The 23,661-nt window shown below is 40.6% G+C and overlaps 2 protein-coding genes and 1 non-coding gene across 7 annotated transcripts in view; all 3 read right to left on the bottom strand.

The window, feature by feature from the left end:
• The window catches only part of pcnt (pericentrin), a 34,155-nt gene extending 30,152 nt beyond the window's left edge, over positions 1-4,003 (bottom strand). For all 5 annotated transcript variants that reach the window (XM_086155614.1, XM_086155632.1, XM_086155622.1 and 2 more), the window contains exons 1-3: positions 3,845-4,003; positions 718-894; positions 100-228 (exon numbers count right to left, since the gene is read on the bottom strand). In XM_086155614.1, coding sequence (XP_086011740.1) covers positions 100-228; positions 718-894; positions 3,845-3,892 — 354 coding nt within the window. In that variant the 5' untranslated portion in view covers positions 3,893-4,003. The remainder of the gene's footprint in view (positions 1-99; positions 229-717; positions 895-3,844) is intronic.
• Positions 4,004-7,563: 3,560 nt separating this feature from the next.
• On the bottom strand, positions 7,564-7,636 carry trnak-uuu (transfer RNA lysine (anticodon UUU)). The gene has a single exon. It is a non-coding gene; the product is annotated as a tRNA-Lys (tRNA).
• Positions 7,637-7,864: 228 nt separating this feature from the next.
• Positions 7,865-22,153, bottom strand: atg9a (ATG9 autophagy related 9 homolog A (S. cerevisiae)). The gene is made up of 20 exons (XM_086155601.1): positions 22,014-22,153; positions 21,662-21,714; positions 18,367-18,518; positions 18,217-18,260; positions 17,114-17,178; positions 16,848-16,997; positions 16,153-16,294; positions 15,893-16,033; positions 15,670-15,790; positions 15,322-15,497; positions 15,119-15,241; positions 14,477-14,664; positions 13,156-13,309; positions 12,380-12,559; positions 11,494-11,706; positions 11,171-11,403; positions 10,867-10,984; positions 10,495-10,759; positions 9,465-9,610; positions 7,865-9,365 (listed from the first exon to the last, which is right to left on the bottom strand). Exons 3-20 carry the CDS (start codon positions 18,467-18,469, stop codon positions 9,357-9,359), a joined length of 2,571 nt encoding a protein of 856 aa, XP_086011727.1. The 5' UTR covers positions 18,470-18,518; positions 21,662-21,714; positions 22,014-22,153; the 3' UTR covers positions 7,865-9,356.
• Positions 22,154-23,661: the final 1,508 nt, after the last annotated feature.

The following is a 23,661-nucleotide window of genomic DNA, read 5'->3' as shown; positions in this document are numbered from 1 at the left end:
CAGTTATACCACATGTGAATATCCATCATCAAAAAAGGTATAAAGAGCAATCCTACACGATACAAAAATGTCAATTTCTCTGTAAGTAATATTACATACCTTCAGTTGATCTTTGCCTGTGAGTGCAATGAGCTCGTCATCCTGCAACTCTTTCATAAAGCTTTGCTGTGTGCTGGTAGGTTGATCGTACTGTTGTTGGGTCTCCTCAACACCTGAATCCTTGACATTCTAGGTCACGCAAAGGAGAAAGATGTTCCAGAAATTAGTACTTTTCTACCTTTTGCCTAATCATAGGGACTAAGAAAATACTGCAAATATTTGGGTCAAAGAATTTACACTTCAAGTGGTGAATGAATATTCCTTTTAAAAATGCAGGAAATAGTGGCATAGTTAATCGTGGTCCGGTTGCTATGACAACATGTCCTGCAGGCAGTGTGATGGTTACTGACCCATTTCTCTAATGTATGTTTACAGAGCAGGGGGCACAGGCCACTTGTTAAAGCAGAGGGTGATAAAATTTGACAAACACAAGAGGTCATGCAGTATGACACATGGTTAGCTCTAAGCTCTCCATGCAGAAAAGCAATTTAAGTGACTGAACTGACAAGCTATCATTCAAAGCAAACTATTATTGTCCAAATAAATCACATCCATCATCCTCCTGTAACTCCAATAATAACAATGCATGACTGAAACTGGATTCAGTATGCTGTATACCTCATGTTTCCCGCTGCTGTTGAGTTCTGTGTCACTGGCTGCTAAAAGTACTGGCTCTACGTGGTTGTTTTGCGTCGCGCAGTCATTCTGCGAGACAGCCTGGCTCTTCCCCTTCTCCGTCTTTTTCGCCGCCCCCGCACCGCTGCTTTTCGCCCGTTTCTGTCGGAAGCTAGCAAGCTGCGCAGGAAGGACAGGGACAGGTAGATGGACACGTACGTAAGGACCACTGAACACCACCACACGATCAGCATTGTGAAGCTCAGGGATCACAAGTGAACTTGGACTGCAGTCCAGATCTGCTCTTCAGTCGAGGAAATTACCAAGCACATGAGTTGTTAATTGTCCCTTTGAGAGAAGAAAAAACTTAGAAAGTATTGTTTTGATGAGTCAGAGATATGCAGCAAAAAAAGAATAGTGCCCCAACAAAGTGGAAAAAAAATCCAAAGGCGGAGCCCAAAATAGATTAAAACCCATGACCTGACATGGTATGCACAAAGTTCGAAATGAGGATAGGATGCTAAATACGATCAAATCTCCAGATAGAAATTTCAAGCCCACGAGAAATACACATTTTAATGACGCAGACAACGTCTCAGCGGGCCAGAGCGAAAGCTATGTATAAGAAAGGTACACATCCAATGTGCCACTTCATTTCTCCGCTTGGAGAAATGTCAGAATCGGTAAGGCGGACTACTTGACAGCAGGCTTTTGAGTCCTTTCAGAAAACAAAAAAAATAAAAATAAAGGATCTAAATAAGCAAAGGTCATTCAGGGAGAAAAATCACATCTCCAGTGAAGTCATATATTTGGCTTGAATTCAAGAGACACCAATTTGATACAAATCCATCTCTGGCTCTTTCTCTTTGCAAAACACTCCTTTTCTCTGTCCCTCTCGCTTTGCCTGCCTCTCTCTTCTCTAAGCAGCTTAAATCAGATTACAGCAGTTCACATTGTGACAGAGACCCACATGAAGCACTCCATCAATATCTGACAGTCAGTCATCGCTGTCCTCAGTAGCTGCAGGCCAAACCTTAATTTATCCTCAGCAGAGAAGCAGCATTACTATCCAGATGTAGATCTTCTGGTCTGTTAGTGAAAGCAAGCTCTATCCAACCTGGCAGAGAAAATGTTCAGTGGAGAGGATCCAAAAACTCTGGAAAGGGTTGTGTATGTGTCTAGACTGTGGAAAGAGGGTGGAGACTGAAAGATGAACTCATGGAGAGGAGGAGACTGAGCTCTGTGTGGTAAGCAGCATGTACAATTCGGTTTGCAAATAAATGGACCAAGGAGATACTTGTTGCATCACGGGATGAGTCACATACATGCGTAAATGTTGACTGTACGTGCATGTGCTTATAAAGAATGATTTGCTGCACACCTGGCAAAACCATATCAGAGCTCTTACTGGTTCCTTGCATTCATCTCCATGCAATGAATCTAATGCAACATCATCTTCGTCTACTAATCCCAAAATGTGACATTTTATTGTAATAACTGAACCTCTCCTCCACTTTGCGTTACTTGGAGTTGTACCTTGCTCATGTTTAAAAAAACTGCTAAACTAATTCCATGTTTTTTCCATTGTTCTTATGTTCATATGCACTCCTCATCGGAACCCCCATCCTTTGTAGCGTCGCCCAGTTCATTACCTCTGCCTGCCACTACACAAATCGTACCTTGGTAAAGCACATCAGACAGATAAGCTGTGTTTAGCTCAAGGCCACTCTGACATCTGACAAAACATCGAGTTGCAGCAAACCAAAGCAAATGCAAGTGGATAACTGCATAATATTGTGTTTATTCATGCTAATGCCTTTAAAATGTTTGCTTCAAGTGTTTTATTTCAATGACATCTAAGTTCCACTAAAAACCATACTTTCAAATGAATAACAATCAGATGTTTTGATGCACCAAACACAGTTCGGGCCAGTGACAGCGCTTCATCGCCATAGCAACACCATCCATGTGTGGTGAAACTGCAATACAAGCCACAAGACCAAATCTCATGGGCTCATTGCACCACCTGATGGCCCGTAATCAATATGACAGTTAAGATATGCTGGCTGCAGTAAGTGCTCAGATATTCTGTTAGGTCATCTTTAAAACTATCAGAGGAGTCATGATTTGCAAGGACGGGTGTTTGAATTTTTCAGCATTCGGATCACTGTTCGGAGAAGTAGACACACGCCTCCATTGCCCACCAACCAGGAAAAACAAATCAAGGACTCAACAGTGGAAAATAAACATAAATCCCATCAGCCCCAGACTCTCTACGGCCACCTCTTGTAGTACTTACAGAGTTGCGGTGCGACGTATTGGAGGTTATCTGTGACAAGGAATATCTGTTACACTCAGTTTTCAGTTCTTTCATGCAGCTTTGTCATATAGCATGCGGCTAAAATGTTTTCGCAGAGAGCGAGATAAGCGAACAAATGCTTTGCACACGTGACCTAGTTTGCAAGCTGTTTCTAGACAGTATGGCCGGGTCGGAAGTCAGGATGGTGTTCATCATACTACGACTGCTGATCCGTTACAAATACAGCCTTTCATTGAAGCAGAAAACAACAGTTTGGTCATCCAGCTTTGGCAGTGATCACTGAAGCCTGTTTCAGAGACTGGCACAAAGATACGGAGCATAATGGTGACAATTGTTGACGCCATATAAACTGCATATTGACGATAATATTACCAGGTTGCGAAGTTATCTGGAATCAATAACCGAATACGACCATTTATCTGGAGCTAAAGTTCAGAGCGCATGACATGCATCTGCTGCTCGCCTTGTAGAACTCCAACGCACATTGTTTGATTAAACAAAAGCGTAGATCGCTCTAGTGTGAGAAAGTGTATTATTTGGCCAGCGGTGGAGTCTACGTCCATAACGACAAAATGAATGCATTTGCCTCTCATAAATGCTTAAAACTATTGCCTCTGAAGCTAATAAACCCACGTTAATTGTGCAATACAAGTATCCACTCATTCGAGTTTTAAATGTTATAAGCTAGGTGACGGATCCCAAAAAGAGAGAACGACACTGTAGATTGATATTAAACTGCAATGGTCTGACAAAAGAGTTAGCTAAGTGCTAGCACTTAATATTAGCGTGCGTTTCAAGTTAGCCACAAACCTTAGCTCTTCCAGCCTCTAGTTTTCTCTGACGTTCATTTTCATCCATCTCTCGGTTCAAAGAAATTCACCGAAGATGTCGGACACGTATCCTAAATTCGACTGGAAGTGCAGCAGTGGTTTACTTCCAGCATAAGTTAGCTTCAACAAAATCTTAAACAACTGTCAACAGATAATATTCAATATGGCCGCCAAGTAAGTTCAACTCCGCCCTTATCGAATTTCCAACAGTAAATCAGCCAATCAGATCATGACGTTCCACATTCTCAACCAATGGGCTTTTGGTATATGTTCCCGCATAAATAAACTTCAGTCTTTCCAAAAACCCAGAGTCTAGTGGACCAATCAGGTTAGTGTATCTACTTGGAACGCTTGGACGGATGGCTCTCACAGCGAATCAGAGCAGCCCATTGGACCAGCGACGTGTGTTGAGGACGTTGACGTTTCACACGAAATCTCATGCTGCGCTCGTCGACCGTCTCTGGGGCAACTGGACAACTTTGTGACGATGACTTTAGACATTCTGATCCAAAAGAAACAATTAAAAAAAAACAACAAAAAAAAAAAAAACAACTAAAACTAATAATCCAACAAACCAATAAATACATACAGAAATACCTGGAATTTATGCTGCTACATCTTGACATCATTATAATTGATTTAACTAATAAACATAAGTGCAACTCCTATCTTTTTTTATTTTTTTCAACAGGACAAGCAGGTGGTAGAAGTCTTCTACTGGACCTTACATCTGGGGAGGGTCACAACATTTAAATTTTGCCTCCATCCCACAGTTGTCTCTCCGGAGACAACTGACTCCACCACTGACTCCACCAACTTCGACGCACCCTGCCTCTGCCATCAGAGATTATCCAACAGACTGTGAGATATTTAGTTTTAAATCTTAATCCTCAATCCTCCAGATCTGTTTTTATTTCCATGCCGTTTCTTTATGTATTAAAACCCTCCGTCCCCCTCCCCCTTTTCCCTTTGATATTCTGTTACATCATTTGTAAATGCTTTCTAACACAATGCTGTACAAACAAGAAGAAATAAGAGACCGAGTGAATTTCATTCATTCAGGGTTGTAGCGGGGTTGGAGATCTCAAGTTAACCTCCTGCATGTTTTTGGCCTGTGGATTTGTAGCACATAAAAATCTCTAATTTAACTATACGTTAAGGGGGTGGGGCTCGTGGTGCGCGCCTGGTGGCCAGGCCTTCACCCATGTGGCTCGGCCAGGCACAGCCCGAAAGAACGACATGGGTCCCTCTTCCCCAGAGCTCACCACCCACAGGAAGGGCCAAGGGCGTCAGGTGTAGTGTGAGCCAGACGGCAGCCAGAGCAGGGGACCTTGGCGGTTTGATCCTCGGCTGCAGAAGCTGACCCTTGGGATGTGGGATGTCAACTCTCTGGCGGGGAAGGAGCCCAAGCTGGTGCACAAAGCTCAGAGATTAGGAGTTGGAGTATCTCGGGGTCTTGTTTGTGAGTGAGGGAAGGATGAATTCGGAGACCGACGGGCGCATTGGTGCGGCGTCTGCAGTGATACAGACTCTATGTGGGTCTGTCGTGGTGAGGAGGGAGCTGCACCAAATGGCGAAGGCCTTAATTTACTGATCAATGTACATTCCCACCCTAACCTTGGGTCACAAGCTGTGAGTAGTGACCGAAAGAACAAGATTGTGGATACAAGTGGCCGAAATGAGTTTCCTCTGCAGGGTGGCCGGACTCTACCTTTGAGATAGGGTGAGAAGTTCAGTTGTCTGGGAGGAGGTCGGATAGAGAGGAGTCAGATGAGGTGGCTTGGGCATCTGGTCAGGATCCTTCCTGGACACCTGGGGGAGGTATTCTGGGTATGTCCATCTGGGAGGAGACCACGGGGAGACCCAGGACACGCTGTAGAGACTATGTCTCCAGGCTGGCCTGGGAACGCCTTGGAGTCTGTTCTCTGTATCCTCTTCTTTTACACCAACTACCATCATATCCTCTCTCACTAAGTCCATGAATCTTCTCTTTGGTTTTTCTCGAGACCTCCTGCCTGGCAGCTCCAATTCTAGCATCCATCTACCAATATATCTACTATACCTCCTCCTGACGTGACTGAACCATCTCAGTCTGGCTTCTCTGACCTCCTCTCCAAAACATCTAACATGTGCTGCTCCTCTGACAGACTCATTCCTGATCCTATCCATCCTGGTCCCTCCCAAAGAGAACCTCAACATCTTCAGCTCTGCAACCTCTAGCTTTGCCTCCTGTCTTTTGGTCATTGTAACTGCTTTTAGGCCATACAGCATCGCCGGTCTCACCACTGTCTTGTACACCTTTCCTTTCATTCTGGCCGATTGTCTCCTATCTCATAGTACCCCAGACACTTTTCTTCACCTCTTTTCCACACTCCACTGCTCTAGACTGTTAACCCCAAGTACCTGCAATCCTCCAACTTCTTGATCTCCACTCCCTGTAGCAGCTACAGGGAAAATAACTTTACAGTACAAATCACTGAATAAATATAACCATTTAATTATTTTTTCATTTTGCATTTTTTTCTTTCCATGATGACAGGTGAGGCCCGGCCTCCCCTGCCTCTACTGACACATCGCTGCTGTAGCCTCACCGTTACACCTGGGTTCCTCTCATTCACATTCCTATGCTGTCTGGCTACATGCTTACCTCCAACTACTTTGCAGTCCCCGGTCTCTTTCAGGCTACCTCGTTCATACAAGATGTAGTCTACGTGCATGCTCCTGCCCCTGCTCTTATGTTACCTCATGTTCCTGTCTTTTCTGGAAAGTGTTCACTGCAGCCATTTCCGTCTTTTTTTGCAAAGACTACCACCATTTGTCCCTCTGCGTTCTTATCCTGTATACCAGGTCTGCCAATCACTTCTTCATCACCTCTATGGCCTGTACCAACATGCCGCTGAAGTCTGCATCAATTGAGACTCTCATTTCTGGGGACATTCTGCATCACTTCATCTAGCTCAATCCAGAACTTCTCCCTCTCGTCTAACTCACATCCCAGCTTACCAGTTTCAGACTCGTCTTGAGAAAAATGCTGCAATGTATTACACGTTATGGCAGAGGAGAGTCCAATTTGTGGTGGATTATAGTTTTAAATATTGTTTTTTAGTGGACACAAATTTAAATTTCTTTAAATACACCTCAACATGATTCCAGCTGTTATCCTGTTATCATGTAATTGTCAGAAAATGTTGATATTGGCTCTTATATCAGTTGGCAAGGTATGTTTATAAAATAACAGGGCATTGCAATACAACACACTGTACCTTGCACAAATTTAAAATAACATGAATATATGAACTTGTGAATTATTTGTAGGATAAATAGGTATGTTTATACAGTGCACCAGGCTAAATTTAATACATAAACTCAATTTTACACTATATATCGTTTGGGGTTCTGTTAAAGACTTCTGCTTCAGGGCATTAGTGCTGCTTCCTTTCAACCAATCACGGCGCAGCCGCCTGAAGAAAACAGGTAGTCACTTCCGGTAATGGTTACGCCGTGTTTTACCACATGTACCCAAGTAATGAAGTTTCCCGCACCTATACAATTATTTTACCTACAAACTGCAGAATCTGTAAATTGGAATACCGTAACTGCTGTCATGTGTCTGTCAAGAAAATCCGTCCCCCGCCTTAATCGTATTTCCAATATCTGCTTCAAGAATGGCAGCAGCATTTCGGAAGCGAAAAGGACTAACGCCCGAACAGGGACTTGAACCCTGGACCCTCAGATTAAAAGTCTGATGCTCTACCGACTGAGCTATCCGGGCTCGTAGCAGGACTTATTCTAATGGGGAATATATTGTGATCTACTAGTACTAACGTGTCTACCGGACCCCCATATGAATAGTTCGGTTATTTTGGCCCAGAACATTACATTACATTGCATTTGGCAAACGCTTTTATCCAAAGCGACTTACAATAGAGGACCTAGGGACTGCAAATACACGATGCACAGGAAATACACGATGCAAGGAAGAACAAAAGTAATTCGATTATTGTGTCAACCATTTTATTGATTATTGAATCTGCCAACTGATTTGGGAGTATATTCCCAGCGATGTTTTTAAAGTCAATTCTATGTCTCATTACGCTGTACTCGATTTAATGGATTACTTTACATCTGTACAAAATGATATCATACAGCATCTATTAAACAGAAAACACAAAGCACTTTGACACTAACGTTACTGCAAACAATGCCAACACCCGCTAAACATTTTGTCAAGTCCCTTTCATTATAAAACAAAAATAAAAATAAGAACAAAACAATCTATACTAAGTGAATCCCTCTGCACTGACAAAACATTAAAGTGCATAATTGGCCGTTCAGAACTGTGTAGGCCTATTGATGACAAGATTTGATGAGTCATGCCTTTAAAGGAGAAAGGTCATCGACTGTTTAACTACGGAGTCTTCAGTAGCATGAGGGAATGATGGTCATGCACTTGTGCTTAAAAGATTTTTGTATGGCACAAACATCTTTATAACATGCTTTAAACATCCCTGTTTATGGTTCAGCAAGTCAATACAAAAGTCAACAGATAACAAACAAAAAGATAAAGCATAACAAAATCAGATTGAAATATATCCATCGGCACTGATAATTGGACACTAAATTCTTGCTTTACAATTTTGTACATTTCATTATTTGTTTGTTTGTGGAAGGTGTAAAATAACAAACTGACACATATTTACAAAATGTATATGGGCACAGAGAAACCTTGCTACTCTAGTTATTCTTGATGTCTATCTAAAATCCAGCCACTTTTGAAGGTTTAAGCGAAAAGCCAATGATAACAAATAAAAAATATATAAAAATAGTACTGTAATAAATCCTTTTCTATGTTTTAAGTCAAATAAAAACAAAGATCACCATGCCGTTGAAACTAAAACGAATCAACACTTTAAAAGTTAATGTGCTACCTGCAAGTTTTTTGACAGCTTGGGTTGACTGGACGATCTTTAAATTCCACCTTTCATGCCATTTGTCTTGTCAAATTTGTAAACAATAGAGAAAGGATCACTGTTGTGAGCCTTTGTGTATTGTTGGGCAAACTGAAATCTGCATTGTAGAGTAGATTGCAAGATTGCAACGTGTTTGCTCACGAGTGATACAATAGCCATGGGTGGACGGGTGCTACCAGAGGTGCTCAAGTGTTCAATAGTTTTCTGCAAAGTTAACACATGCACTTCCATAAAATTATATCACTCATTGGTGATGAGTAGTGTAGTCTGTTGTTGTCTTCAGTTATTGAAAATACTTGATCTTGCAGGTCCTCATGTCATCTTGGGATTCTGCCTATTAAGGCAGGCGGACAGTACTTCACTTTCCCAATACTCGCCAAACTCCTCCAGTTCTTGGCTTATCGAAAGGATGATAGTGCACAGGACTGTCTTTGTCTGTCTCCCAGACAATGCTTTCGGGTTGGGATGACGATGGCGATGTAATAAAAAAAAAAACACTGGAGCTTTTTCCATACAGTATGGTTAAACAACCTAAAACAAGACAAAGATGTAAATTATGTTATTTATTTATGCACGGACAAAATAAAATCAACTTACTAATGAGCTCTTCTGAACACAAAAGGAATTTACCTTGTGTATGTGTGGAGGCATCTCGTCCTCTGAGCTCTCTTCCTGCAGAGGCTCGTGTTGTCCTGGTGCTGTCTGATTCTCCTCTGCCCAGCCGCCCATTGGCACGCGAGCCGACCTCACCACCTTCGCTCCAGCGCCTAAAGAATCTAAAAAATGTACTCATCTTTAGACGTGTCAACAATCTTAGAGAATATTTCAGACAATAATGAGTTCAGTACTATTAAATAGCGGTACAGATGATTGGACTGATGATTGGATAATGGACTCAATGCCTGATAGTTCGTCAATTAGAAAAATACTGTTCAGTTAAAGACATCAATCCATTTTCTACCACTTATCCTACTTAGGGTTGCTGGGGGTGCTGGAGCCTATCCAGGCTGCCATCGGGCAAGAGGCAGGGTACAACTCAGTTAAGGTTAAAAAATTAACTATCCTCATGTTTGTGGATTTTGGGGTGTGGAATGTTTGATTATTGGGAGAATGTTACATGAAGTTTATCTTTTTATCAATATACATATTTAAAAATAATTTTAATCTTATAGAAAAAAATACTGTGCCCTTTCAATAGTTTTCTGAGTGCTTTCCATCTTTTTAGTGTGGCCATCTAGTCCAAATGTAAATTCTATTTTAACTACCCCGCCATGCTGGTTTATAGACGAGTGCGCTATGCTAATTTGTTTTGCTTACTGTATGATTAAATTAATTATTGGTTTTAGTCATGTCATAAATTTGAGGGCGATTAGTGGGGATGGCAGGGAGGGGCAGGTGGATCCTGCTTTCAATCTCTTGCTAAGATATTAGGAGTTTTGCAGCCTCCTTCTACCAGAGGCGGCAATTCTAGAGCCACAGACAGACCACAGAACCATGCAAAGCAGTGGTAAAATCAGATTTTAGAAAACAGGGTGTAGATTAGAAGAACCGAGGGAATGGGGAGTTGATATCAGCAGATGTATGAGACAATCGTACTCTTGGACACCTCTGTCATAAAGCATTGTTCTTCAAAATGATTTCTAGACACAGGAATAGTTACCTATGGTAGTTCCACTATGGCGACGTTGGCTGGTGCTTTGTGGTGGAGCCCCCTCCTGGCCCACAATGGTACCTCTTGTGGCTGATGTGGGAATGGCACTGGGACTCGGTACCGACGTGGGGAACGTGTGTGAGCGAGGCAAGTTCCTATAACGAGAGAGGGGTTCACTTCTCACCTCATCCGGGACGCTGTCGCTGCTTTCGTCACTTTCCTGCCGGTGCCATGTGTGACGAGACAGCTCGCCACGTGATTGCTGTTTATGAAGCTTGAAAAACAAAATAGAACATGGTATTCAGTATAACAGGGCAGAGTTAAGAGATCTAACATCAGTTCACAACACGCTCTGTCTCTCTCACATGTACTCATACACACCTCGTGCATGTAAAGTGCATGGATGCTCATCTCAGTGGAGGCATACTCTGACAGCACCATACTAGTGAGCTGACCCTCCCATGCACTGCTGCCAGAGCTCACAGTTCTGGCATCAGTCCTGTCGGTTGAAAGTAAAAAAATGAAAAGAATAAGGGCGAGTATGGGGTTTAGAGATAAGAACATTGGAGGGGCATTGGATTTAAAATAAAATTAAATCTGAGCGAGGAGTTGCACAGTGTACCTTTCCATCCAACTACACAATGAACATTTAAAGTTGATGAGATCCACAAAATTATATTCATACCCTGAGCCAGCCATTGTTCTGTTCATTGCTGAAGAGTAGCCAACAGCTCTGTGTGCTGCACTCAAGCTGCCTTTCAGGTGAAGGCTGTTGCCAATTGGGGAAAGGGAACGCAAGGCGGATGCGCCTTCACTCATGCCAGCCACAGTGTGATTGATTAAGGACGAGTCACGGCCAAAATGAACAGACCCCAACGTAGATGGACCTGCCAGAAGGTTTGCTATGAGGCTTCTTGGCTGTGAGAGGCAGACGGGATGACAGGGTTAATTCAATTTGCAAGGATGTTATGAAATCAAACTCAGGTGGATGGTTATTCATTTGCATACTTCAGACTCTGAAAGTGAGAGTGGGTGTGTGTCTGAAGAAGTCCCAGTGGCCTCTCTGTGAACTCTTTCTTTGAGTTGACTGATGAAGTGTGTAGTTTCATGAGGAGGCTGCCACTGTGGGTTGGTGATGGCGAAGTGCATCAAAGACAATTCTGTCTTGCCGTCCTCAGCTTGTTGGTAGACAGAAGCCTCCGTCTTCCCTTCTGACATCCACTATGGGGAGGGAAGAGAAACAAAAATCACAGTGACACAAAACTCATTCTGTGATATCGCAAATGCAGAATCACTGAATGCCCATGAAGGGGCAACAATAAATTGTGGCAATTGCCAGGAGTATTTCCAGGTGACACCCATGGTGTCAGCTACAGTATGGTTGTATTAATGAATCTAGTGACTGGCCAACATGAGAGTTACGAACATTCCTGATTTCTGGTTGATATAAGTTTCATTCTTATATTTTAGTAGCTAATTGCTGATTTTTAGACATTTTTTTATATTTTAACAAGTGATTTCTATATAATTTAAAGTTTCTTGATATTTAGGTATTCTTTCTCATTTTGGGTAATTTCTCACTTATGTATCTCGGAGGAATTTGATGTTTTTTTATAGGCACCTTATTGCAAAATGTAGATGAAATTCTGAAAATAAAAAAACAAGCAGGGTTTTTAGTGGGCAATAATATCTGTCTGGATTATTGTCAAATTATGAATAACAATTTAATAAACATTTAATTTGTGAAGCACCAGGTAATATGTTCTTTTTGCATTTTTTTAACACCTGCCTATTCTGAGGGGATACGGGTCTGTTCTTCCATATGGTTAGACAGGCAGATATTTCGTTTTTTTGTGTATACATGTTTGTACAGTTGTGCTTAGTAGCTCCTCACCGCTGGATGTCCATGCTGCCTGATGTCCATCTGGGCAAAGGAGCAAGTGTCTCCCACCCCAATAACCTCGACTGTGAAGTTCCGGAAGAAGTCAATAATCTCAAGAGACTTCCTCCTCAGACAGAAAATGAGGATGATGGGAGTCACCACAGGACTAATCAGCTCTTCAAGAATAAATGCCTGTTAGTAAAGAAATGGAAAGCCTGTTGAAAGCTGTGCACTGATAAAACACAGTAGGGTTCAGAAAATTCACAGTAGGAGGAACAAAATGTGCAAGGTTTGTTCAATAATACCAACATCATCGAGGTGAATTCTTTGGAAAACTACAATTTGAAGTTCCACTGCTCCCCCTGCCCTCCCCAAAAACTCTGTGTAGTTTAGGATCAACTTATACAACACAAGTTATGCATGCATCTTGAACGCCCTAAAATCCATAAAAAGGTATTTACATTTACATTACATTTGCTAAGGTATAATCAGCCCCAAACTCATTTTGAACCCATAGAGCAGTCTGGTATATTCCTGGCTAAGGGGTGATATTGTTACCGTGCCTGCTTTCTGAAAATATTTCTGATATTTTCAACCAGAATGGCAAAGTAGTATTGGAGCATGAAACATGTGATTTCTCTCTTGGGCCGATCAAATATCACTATCAGACAGGGGCCCAAATAATACACTATCTCCTGAAATGACATACAGTGATGTTGTATTTTAAAATAATTTATAGCTGGTAGAATACAAATGTTTCGATTTTAGTATTGAGCAATGGAGCTCACTGCTTTGTACTGGAAAAGCTGGGAGAACTGGTCTCGGGTCTCATATCTGTGAGCGTTGCCCTGCCAGTGGTCGGGCATGTAGTGGATGTGGGCCAAGATAACTCGCAACAGCTGCTCAGGACAAAACACCATGTGCTTATCTGGAATGAATGACCTGTAGAAAGAGAATAAATAAGTGACCTTAAAGACATTCATAAGTTTCATTATTTCATAGCCTAAACGATAGTAAGCCACACCATAAATGGTTACAATGTACTTCAACCCAGGGTATATAATTCTCATTGGTTCAATTTTTCATTAAATTTTATCCAAAATTTAAATATTTCCGTTTGTAATGCTGTTTTCAAAAGAAAAGCAGTTATTTGCAGGTATAAGCAAATCACACAATATAATAAACCAAGGCAAGAACAGATTTCATGAGAACAATTTGGGGGGGTTATATAAATATATTGGTCTATTTCAATCAGTTACCCATGTCTACTGTATGTCTAAGGAGCTTCTCAGGGAAGCTCCAGTTTACATGGCCTACCGCTTCGTGGCTGAGTTGCCATAATTCCCAAACACATCCATGTTCTTATGATACATCTGACAGTTAACTGTGGAATATTCAGGAGTGAGAAAATTTCACAACTGGATTTATTGCACAGGTGGCATCCTATCACAGTTCCACGGTGGAATTCACTGAGCTCTTGAGAGCAACCCATTCTTTCACAAATGTTTTTAAAAACAGTCTGCATGTCAAGGTGCTTGATTTTATACACCTTTGACCATGAAAGTGATTGGAACACCTGCTTCCTATTATTTGAATGGGTGAGCAAATACTCTTGGCCATATAGTGTATGTCATAAGTCACAGACAAAAATCAAGTGTCTCCAGTGTAATTTAATTCCAATAGAACAGTTTTAAATTGGTGAACTCTCAAGACGAGCGTTAGAGTAAAAGATTGAAAAGCATCACTGAGCTAGCCTCTAAATTTAGCTTCATCATCACTTTGACATTTTTCTGGAGATTTTATTACTCCTTGCAAATTTCTCGCTAATATCAAGTTAAAAAAGGCCACAAATGGTTACAAATTTACTCATTGCACTATGCAATGAAGTAAAAAGTTCAAGCAAATCTACTGAACTAAGATCTGTATCCCCAAATTCATAAATGAAAAATTACCGCATTTGCTCTATTTTCAAATACTACCCATCCCTGAGTAAAATAATTTGTCTGCATATCTATGAACTGATTTGTGTGAACGTGATCATTCAGAAAAGTCATGCAAGCAAAGATATTAAAGTAACCTATATATTGATTTGATGGCACCAATCCTCACCTGCAGATTGTGATACACACTCCAAGCAGAGTGATTGATGACAGGACATGTTCAACTGCAAGCACGTCTTCATCGTAGATGGTCAAAGCAATGAGAACAGCCAGAAGAGACCCAGCAAAAAACGCTACATTTTTGGCCACCACAGTTAGCAGTGGTGAAAGGAAACAATTCATGTACTTGGATGCTGCCTAAGGGAGAGAAAGTGAAGAGGCTTCATCATAAATTTCACCTCTACCAATATTTTGCACTCCAACTAGAGGCCCCTCATTTCCTTTCAAATATAAAAAAAGTCCAGGTTTTTGTTTTTTTTTTTCTTCAAAATAACCACATAACTTGGTCTGTTGCAGTGACATAATAAAAATTGTATTTGATAAATTTAGTTTAATTCATTAATTCAGATGTTTCCAAACAAGATCATTACTTCAGATGTTTCCCAACTCTGTTCTGACTGCATTTACCTCTTATGTAAAGTAATTAGATTTCTTAAATGGGCAACTTAGAGGAGCAATGGGTATAACCTGACAATGCACTTGTCACTTTTTGAAAACACAGTAAAAGTATTATAAAACTAACAGGGTCAATCATGACCTAAATTCTTCAAAGCGACACCTAAGGGAAAGCAGGGTAATTCGGAACACACACCTTGTAACCTTTGCTAAGGCGAGACATGAGCTCGTGGTCCAACTCATTAAAGTGACGCAGGTAACATCGGCCATACAGAGACCAGCATCGTGCTCCAAGGGAACCAGGCTCTCTCTTGATCACCTAAACAAGCACATTACACAACAATTATCTATCTGAAAAAGGAAACACTAGGAGGTTGCTCATGTAAACAAACCACTTACCTCAGTGTAACTAAAGAATGCATAGAGGATCTGCCACACCAGAATAACTGGACACAGCAGCAAATTGGCAATGCCAATCCACAGGATGCGTGATGCAAGTCTATCAGCGAGCTCAAGCCGATTTCCCCCTCTCTTATACTCTGATTTTAAGCTCCACTCATTCTCAAATAGGGATCCTAAAGAAATATAATGGAAAAGGAATAAAGCAAGACTGCAATCTTAATATTTTACACAAATGTGCAAACTGAGGTGAATGTGCACCGCCCATCTCCACTGTGCAACTAATAAATATGAAAATACAAGAATTATAATGAAGACACAAACACACACACACACACACATACACACCTGGACCCCAAAAGAAGATGAGTTCAAAGTTGTACTTGAGGCCACGTGTGTAAAAAACACAGTCGCCCAGCACAGGAAGTCGAAAGCGCACAGGAAGGAGTGATTTATTCACCATGGCTACCTGCAGAATTACCAGAAAGCAGTTTAAGATTACTCGATTTTATTACAGTCAAAAGTAGTAGGCAATAGTGATTGCATGCAAATATAACATAAAAGTACACACCATGTAGTTTTTGAAGCGGAGGATTCGGTGGTAAATGTCAAGTTCTGACAGTTCCTTTTTATGGATACAGATCTGATGTTCCTTCTGAATCTCCACTATCCTTGCCTGAACCTCCTGCCATGTTGCATAGGGCAGCTCTGACTGAAAAATAAGTACAATGACTATCAAAAGGTTTCAGTGCATTTTGCATGTAAGTACAATGTTTTTTTCAATGGTGATCATCTGTCAGCTCCCCTCTCCAAAGCCCGTGACTGTCTCACCATTGTCATCTTCAGCGCATTGATATAGAAGGACCGGATCTCCAAGTAGCAGCAAACATTGTAGATGAATTTGACCAGGCGATGCAGCCAAAACACACCGGAGATAACCAGCACAAAGATCACAAAGGCATTGTCTCGAATACTGTGGAAAGACGTATTTTCATGTTAAAACTGCAGGGTTTGTATATTTGACAGAAGTACTGACACTGCCTTGACATATTGAACTCAAAGTGATAATGCCCATTCATCTTTTTCTGGGCACATATTGTTTCTATCATAAATAGTTAGGTTCAGAAGCTTTTGGAGAGTGACATCATCTTTGGATTTGTGTCTCTGTGCTCCACCATGAAACTGAAAATGAAGCAGCCAAGATGTGGTTGAAGTACAAACATTCATCTTTAATTCTATTTAAAAAAATATGACGTTAACTATTTAGGGAGCTGTAGTCCTCTTATTTTACAAATTCCCTTACTAACATTAACTAGCCAAAACTACAGAAATGTCAAAATAATCTTGTTGCGAATTGGACATTCTAACATCACATCCTGAATCATCTTTCAGACAAACAGCACGGCTAAAAGTTTAACAAGCAAAAAGTCTGGTGAAAAATAAATCTGACAGACAAATACTAGACCTGTGAGTAACAAATAAATATTGTAAATGTAAAGCAAATTATGTGAATTTGCTTTGCTCACCGAGTACTGCAGACATCCGTAGGGAGGAAGGCATCAGGCAGAGTGACTTTAGATGAATCTGTGTGATTTACAAACTTGTTGGCAAAGAGGATGTCGTAGTCCACACAGTTCGCCAGGAACACTGTGAAACCAACCACAAACAGCAACTGGCTGCAGTAGTTGGTGACAGAGGGAGAGGCCATTAATGTTTGTATTGTACATGATACAATTCAAAGAAAGAAATCTGACTGGTATAGATAATGTTATACTGAGAGGTTACTACATACACGAGTTCGAAGATCTCTCCCATCAGCATACAAGTGAATCCATTCTTCTGATGCAGATTATAAACGTAAAGGAGGTTAAGGAATGTTGTTGAAAAAAAGGATGGATAAACATATTAAGATGGCTTCTTGAAGTTTGTTGTTTTTTTCATGCATATAAGCTTGCCTGTTATTCTATGTACATTTATTAATGTTATCAAAAGCTGTTATTAAAAGCACCTTTTTATCTCTTCGTCCACAGTAAACCAGCTACCGAGACACTTGGGCTTATCTGTAAATCTACCCCAACTTTGCACAAAATGTAATTGTATTTCTATATTACACACAGCACAATGATGTATCATTCACTGCCAACAAACAGAAAGAATTTCATTTTGCTGGGAAACATATTACCTTCCTGTGCATATGACAATAAACACTTTAAATCCATCCATCCACTATCTTCCGCTTATCTTACACCTAGGGTTGTGGGGGATGCAGTAGCCTATCCCATCTGCTATTGGGTGAGAGGCAAAGTACACCCTGCACCACCAGGCCGCATACATAGACACACTAGGGCAACTAATCGACTCAATTAATTAAGGTTAAAAAATTAACCTTGGCATGAATTCGGAGTGTGTGAGGAAACTGAAGAAGCCAGGAGAAACCCATGCAGACACAAGGAGAACATTCAAGCCCCACACACAAAGGCTCGCCATGGGAATCAAACCAGGGTTGTTGGTGCTGTAAGATGAAAGCGCTAACCACTGCACCACTGTGATGTCCACTTTGAATCCTTGAGTGCAATTCAATTATTTATTTGCTGAAAGGAAACTATTCTGGTGAAAAAGTATTATATTTCAATACTTAAATCAAAAATAGTTTTACGGCAACTGTATACAAAGCCTAGCTCTGCAGGCTAAGCATCATTGAGCAATACAACGCTGTCTGGCAGTTAGTCAAGTTATGGTCTTATTATCAGACCTAGATTAAACCAACATGCTCTCCAGCTTTCCAGTTTTATCCCGGCCTGCTGCAAGCAAAGAGGTACCACAGAGCAGCATTTTCAGGCCATGCACATATGGATTCATAATAGTAGAGTGACACACAAGCACACAAAAGGATATTCTTTGGAAAAACAGGTCCAGGTTTTCTATGTGGTGCCACTGAGCTGTGAAACATTAATTGCAATTAGGAAATACCTCTAGCACTGTCCGAGTACACTAGAAGAAGGTGTTTTGGTTTGTGTGATTTGTTTGTGTATGCATGTGTCATACATTTAGCTCCCTCTGGCACATGCATCAGCAGGTTCTCTTCTCCAGGGGGCGAATCGCTGTAGGACGCCTCAAGGCGCTGGTACTCTGTGTCAAAGTGCGCCATAGTGACAGCGGCTTCAGTCTCACCAAGTAGTCAAGCCCCGTGCTATAGCCTGGATGACAAAGAATGGGGAAAGGGTGAGGGAATGGAAAGAGAAAGTACACTGACAACAAATTATACAAGGAACCAAGATTCATCACGCCAAATTGTTTTGCCTCAAAAAAATAAGAAACTAGTGTGGCCTTCTGTTGCTTTACTGTACCTGCTGCAGTATTTGGAATCAGAGAAATGATTCTGGTTCCCACTATCTTAAAAAGTTGATACTATAGACTTGCTGTAAACTTGACCTCTAATGTCTGAATAACAAGACATTACCACTCAAGAACTTGTCATCAAAAAATGAATTGCTGTTCAGAAAATATTTAGATAATTTATAGAAACAACAAATTCAGCCTGTCAGGAACAGAAAATAATTACCAAAATTATTGGCCCTGGTTTACCACTAAAGCTGCGTTGTGAGGATTGGCCTTGATCTTTGAATTCAAAGTGTTATCTTTGTAATTTTTAAATCTTCAAAGGGGCTGAGATGAGCTTATGCTTACCACAAAATTCTGTTTACATTAAAGGTGGTTACTTATGTTATCTAGTAAAGATTATATGAACCTTTTCTGTGAAAAAAAATGGGGATGATTACTGAATGGATCATCACAAGAAGAACAAGTGACTATAATACGTACCACGCAGGAATACAAATTCAAATGCATTTATTAAATAAACCTGTAATGTAGTCTGTCTCATACTGACAGATAACACTGGCCACAGCCACCAGTGATTGTCACTATGAGTTGGTTGGTGGATAACAGTTAACCACGTTAATACTGGTTAATACCAGCATGTGGAAGATGTATCCTGCATATATAACAATCCACAATTTTCTTTGTTGCTGTGAATTCTTACAATTTTTGAAAACATATGTGATTTGATGATCCCTCAGTCTTGTGCAGGGGCTGTCGTCACATCATTAGTTGAGAACCTCAGCATTCTCCTGTGTTTTGCTCTTTTACTCACAATGAACCCTCATTCTGATACCTGGGTTTATGCATGCCACAATCTAGGATGATCTTTCTACATAGCGTCCTACGCTTCCTTCGCAACTGAGTCCTTTTACAGTCTCATAGCTGCTACATCAACAGCGGGGCAGGGGGATGACACAGTGACTTCACAGCCAGCTATGGTTCACAGATGCAAATTTTTATACACACCAGGTTTGTGCTTGTTATGTTATCGTTGGTACATAATTACTCACATTTGTGGGTGAATGATTTACAGCTATCTTTACAATGTGACATATTTGATGTCTCTACCAATTGCGGGACCATCACTTTGATTCACTTTGAAAAAGACAGTTAGAGAGGGCCCTCTGATTCTTCTTCCTCAGTTGGCATCCATAGAGCTGGCTTAGTGTTGAACTCAAATTCAAAATCAATATTTCACTGTGATCCAAAGTAGCTGTGTGTGTGAATTCACCCTATGATTTAATAAAATGCTCTGTATATAGTTGTAGTGGGCGTGGCCCAGATTACCTACACTTTGAAGATAATTGTCCAGTAACTTATAATACTTATAATGCTTATAATAAAAGCATCACAGCCTGAAGAAATCCACCGTGTGTCCCATCTCCATTCTATGAGGTTTGCATGACAGGACTGAATATAATCTGTAGCGCTCTAGTCTTAGATTATGTCCATCTTCTTAAACTTCCACTCTGATGGCCCCCAGCCGTGGTTGATCTAAGGTTATTCTTTTCTTTTGCAAGTTTCTGACTGGGTGGGCAGGTACAACGACGTTTATATCCTGTGAACTTTGGTTTTCACACCAGTCACTTGACTTGACTCAAATGACTTGATTTATTTTAGCCCCTGCTTTTTACTCCTCAAGCTGGTGTTTCTTGTCAGTCCATTACAAATACAAATAGTCAAAGCCATCATTGTGAGTCTAGCTGGAAAGAAAAGCTGACCCACAAAAGCCTGAGTTGGAGTCTATTCTACCCAGTCAACTGTCACAATACTTTTCCCTTGTTATTGGCTGATCTAAGCGGTCATGGGATGCGGGCAGAGAGGATTATTAAAAAATGTAAATGACCTCAACATCTCTTCTTCTTCTTCGTCTTCTTCTTCTTCTTTTGGCTTTTCCCTTCAGGGATCGCCACAGTGAATCAACTTTCTCCATCTAATCCTATTCTCTGTATCCTCCTCTTTCACACCAACTACCTTCATATCCTCCCTCACTACGTCCATAAATCTTCTCTTTGGTCTTTGGCAGCTCCAATTCAAGCATCTGTCTAGCAATATATTCTCTATCTGTCCTCTGTACATGACCGAACCATCTCAGTCTGGCTTCTCTGACCTTCTCTCCAAAACATCTAACATGTGCTGTTCCTCTGATAGACTCATTCCTGATCCTATCCATCCTGGTCACTCCCAAAGAAAACCTCAACATCTTCATCTCTACAACCTCTAGTTCTGCCTGATGTTTTTTAATGTATTTAAAAAAAAAGGAAAAGAGAGAACATGAAAAATGGGCCACAGTATTTGTAGTTATGATAACGGCTGAATGTCACAACCCTAAAGACAACGGTAATTCATATTCAATTCACTCAATATCAAGATTTATTAGCAACGTCGTAATCGGTATAAGCCCTGAAAATATCAGTGGACTTCAAGCTTATGCTGTGGGTCAGATGTGAAATGATATTCTACAGCAGTTGGATACATTTTAGGAACTTTACATTTTTCTCAGAGAAAAAAAGGCTCAGGTGTGTTATTTTTCGACAATGAATATTTCTTTTATTTTCAGCAAATGATTTCAACCTGTTTTACTCAAGACAATCTCAACAGCGTGTCAAATAGATTACTTTTTACATGCTCATATTTTCTAGAATATGTGACGAGAGACTGAGTTTACAAGTCTATTGCAGTTCTTCATCAGACTCTCCTGGAAAAACATGTTGAATAGCATTGTGCTAATTATATAAGAGTGTTTTTTGTATTGCTCAAATCTAATCAAATTGTGAAACAACATAATTTTGTGGATGTAATAACTGGTGACTCACGACGTTATAAAACTATCTGAGACATCTAGCTGATGGTGGGAAGCTACAAACTTGGATTAAGGCTTTATTGATGACGAGCTCAAACCCCAACATGAAGTGTTGCCATCAGGTAAAGCAATGCTACAGATAGAGAAGTTACATACCTCCATCCCAGTAAAGTTTTTCCCCTTCTGCTCTGGTGTTCACTCAACATCCCCTGGCAAAGAAGTCAAAGGACATTTTAACATCCGTTTATCTTCAGTCTTATCTGTACCTCAATCTAGACATTTATAAACTATAGGACAGGAGCTCGACTCGTTTTTTTAGCGAAGGTAAGGTACAGCTGAAGGCCCAGACCAAAAGCCAAAACTAGCTTAATCTGAAAATTAGTAAACAGACTCGGACCCATGTCGGGGAACCTATTCAGGTGTTGTTGTCGAGGTTTGACAGCACAGGCCCGCCTTCCTTACAAAACATATGTTACGCTAGGAAAATACCGTCGTATTGCATTCTTACCGCTTTCTGTCACCCCAGTTAATACGACACGTAAAACCACGGACGTTTTTTTTTAAACAAAGTCTCATTCCACGCTAGCAACCACCATCTAGTCAAGACACGAGCCACTTTCGTTTCCGAAACAGCTAGCAAGTATTCTGACGTCTGTCACACTGAACGGACAGAGAAATTATCCAATCAGATCGCCAGTTTTTATGACGTAATAAAATCATCCATTCAAAATCGTGCAAGGGCGGGCTTCCACAACATGCTGACACGCCCTGTATGAGGCATCAGGATGTGAACTGGCTTCTGTTTACAAACACATCCGATGCGCGATTACTGCCACCGATCGGTTATTTTAAGAACTACAAATCTGGAACAACCGGATATCGTGCATGCACCTTGAGGGACAGTCCAACCCCAAACACAAAGACACGAACACACAGCCGCAGGTGTGTGCATGCAAACAGTCCCCTTTTCTAATTGTTGTTTTGATGTAAACTGTTGATTTTTGAGAATGTCGTGCAAAAGAAACAATGTCAACAAAGCACCCCCCCAAACATGACACAGACACACATACACACACACGCACACACACACACACACGCACACACACACACACACACACACACACACGCACACACACACACACACACACGCACACACACACACACACACGCTTACCTTTTAAGACTGCTGACGAATGCAAATACTCCCTGCACCATCACTAACTGTGGGTCATTTCAATTCAATACTTCTGATTTAAAATAAAAAAAAACAACAAAACATGGACCTTGACTCGTTTATGTGCATTAATTTGAAGAGTCCACATGGGAGCTGAAGGTTTGAAAAGCTAAGCTCACCTTCTGTCACTCTCAGCTGTGTTGAATATTCATAAATGATAGTAAATCCTCTTGAGTGACAGCTGTGCTTTTGTTCACTTTGTCACTGCATTAGCCACACACTTAACACCAATTGCATGGTATGTTGTGTGTGTGTGTATATGTATTAACCTTGGCAAGTATGATTCCATCATATTACCCTCTGCCCAAATAAATAATTTTTTGAATTATACATATCTTAGACTAATCTGGGTTTTTTAGAATCGTCTTTTCCTTGCGTATCCCTGATTAATGAATTCACATTGTCCCTAATTACTCCCTCTTTGTCTCTTTTTTCCTTGATAAAAAAAACCAAACAAAACCTTTCCAATGGTGTGTCATACCTCTTATGTTTGTTTATAAGGGTTTGCTGAGATGTTAGAACAGCAGGGGTCGTTTGAGTCAGGGGAGTCTTTGTAATCCTGTTATTATACTGATCTGGGTAATTTAATCTCTTCTGATAAGGATTACTCTTCATTCAACTTAATCCAGTGGAAAAAAAATCTGTCTCAATAAAGCTCCCTTAATGATAAACACTGAGCGGTAATTGTGAATGTGAAAATAATGCAGGATACATGGTGCAGTGGTGTCAAAGCCATGATGTTTGGACTTTCATCATTTCTATTTAAAGTTTCAAGTTTGAAGGAGCCTAAGAGACGTTATTTATGATCCAAAAAATACTGTAGAAATGGTTCAAAAAAGAAGTTTAATACTGCAATGTGTAGAAATCAAAATTTTGCAATGAAGTATATCTTTCCCAATTCAAAGAGACTAATATAGATTAA

This window comes from Fistularia commersonii, chromosome 1 (assembly GCF_037954325.1).
Source record: "Fistularia commersonii isolate RoL2024-O1a breed Wild chromosome 1, RoL_Fcom_v1.0, whole genome shotgun sequence".
Lineage (NCBI taxonomy): Eukaryota > Metazoa > Chordata > Actinopteri > Syngnathiformes > Fistulariidae > Fistularia > Fistularia commersonii.
The sequence above is the reverse complement of the archived record's forward strand: the minus strand, read 5'-3'. Positions and strand labels throughout refer to the sequence as shown.

Bases quoted from the DNA above. Each gene is read 5' to 3' on its own strand.
- atg9a (XM_086155601.1), bottom strand. From the start codon at position 18,469: ATGGCGCACTTTGACACAGAGTACCAGCGCCTTGAGGCGTCCTACAGC. The intron at 16,295-16,847 runs GTGAGCAAAGCA...GTCTTTCCACAG, and splicing joins ACGGATGTCTGCAGTACTCG to TATTCGAGACAATGCCTTTG. The intron at 15,498-15,669 runs GTGTGTATGTGT...ATATTTCTTTAG, and splicing joins CATCTTCTTTTGGGGTCCAG to GATCCCTATTTGAGAATGAG.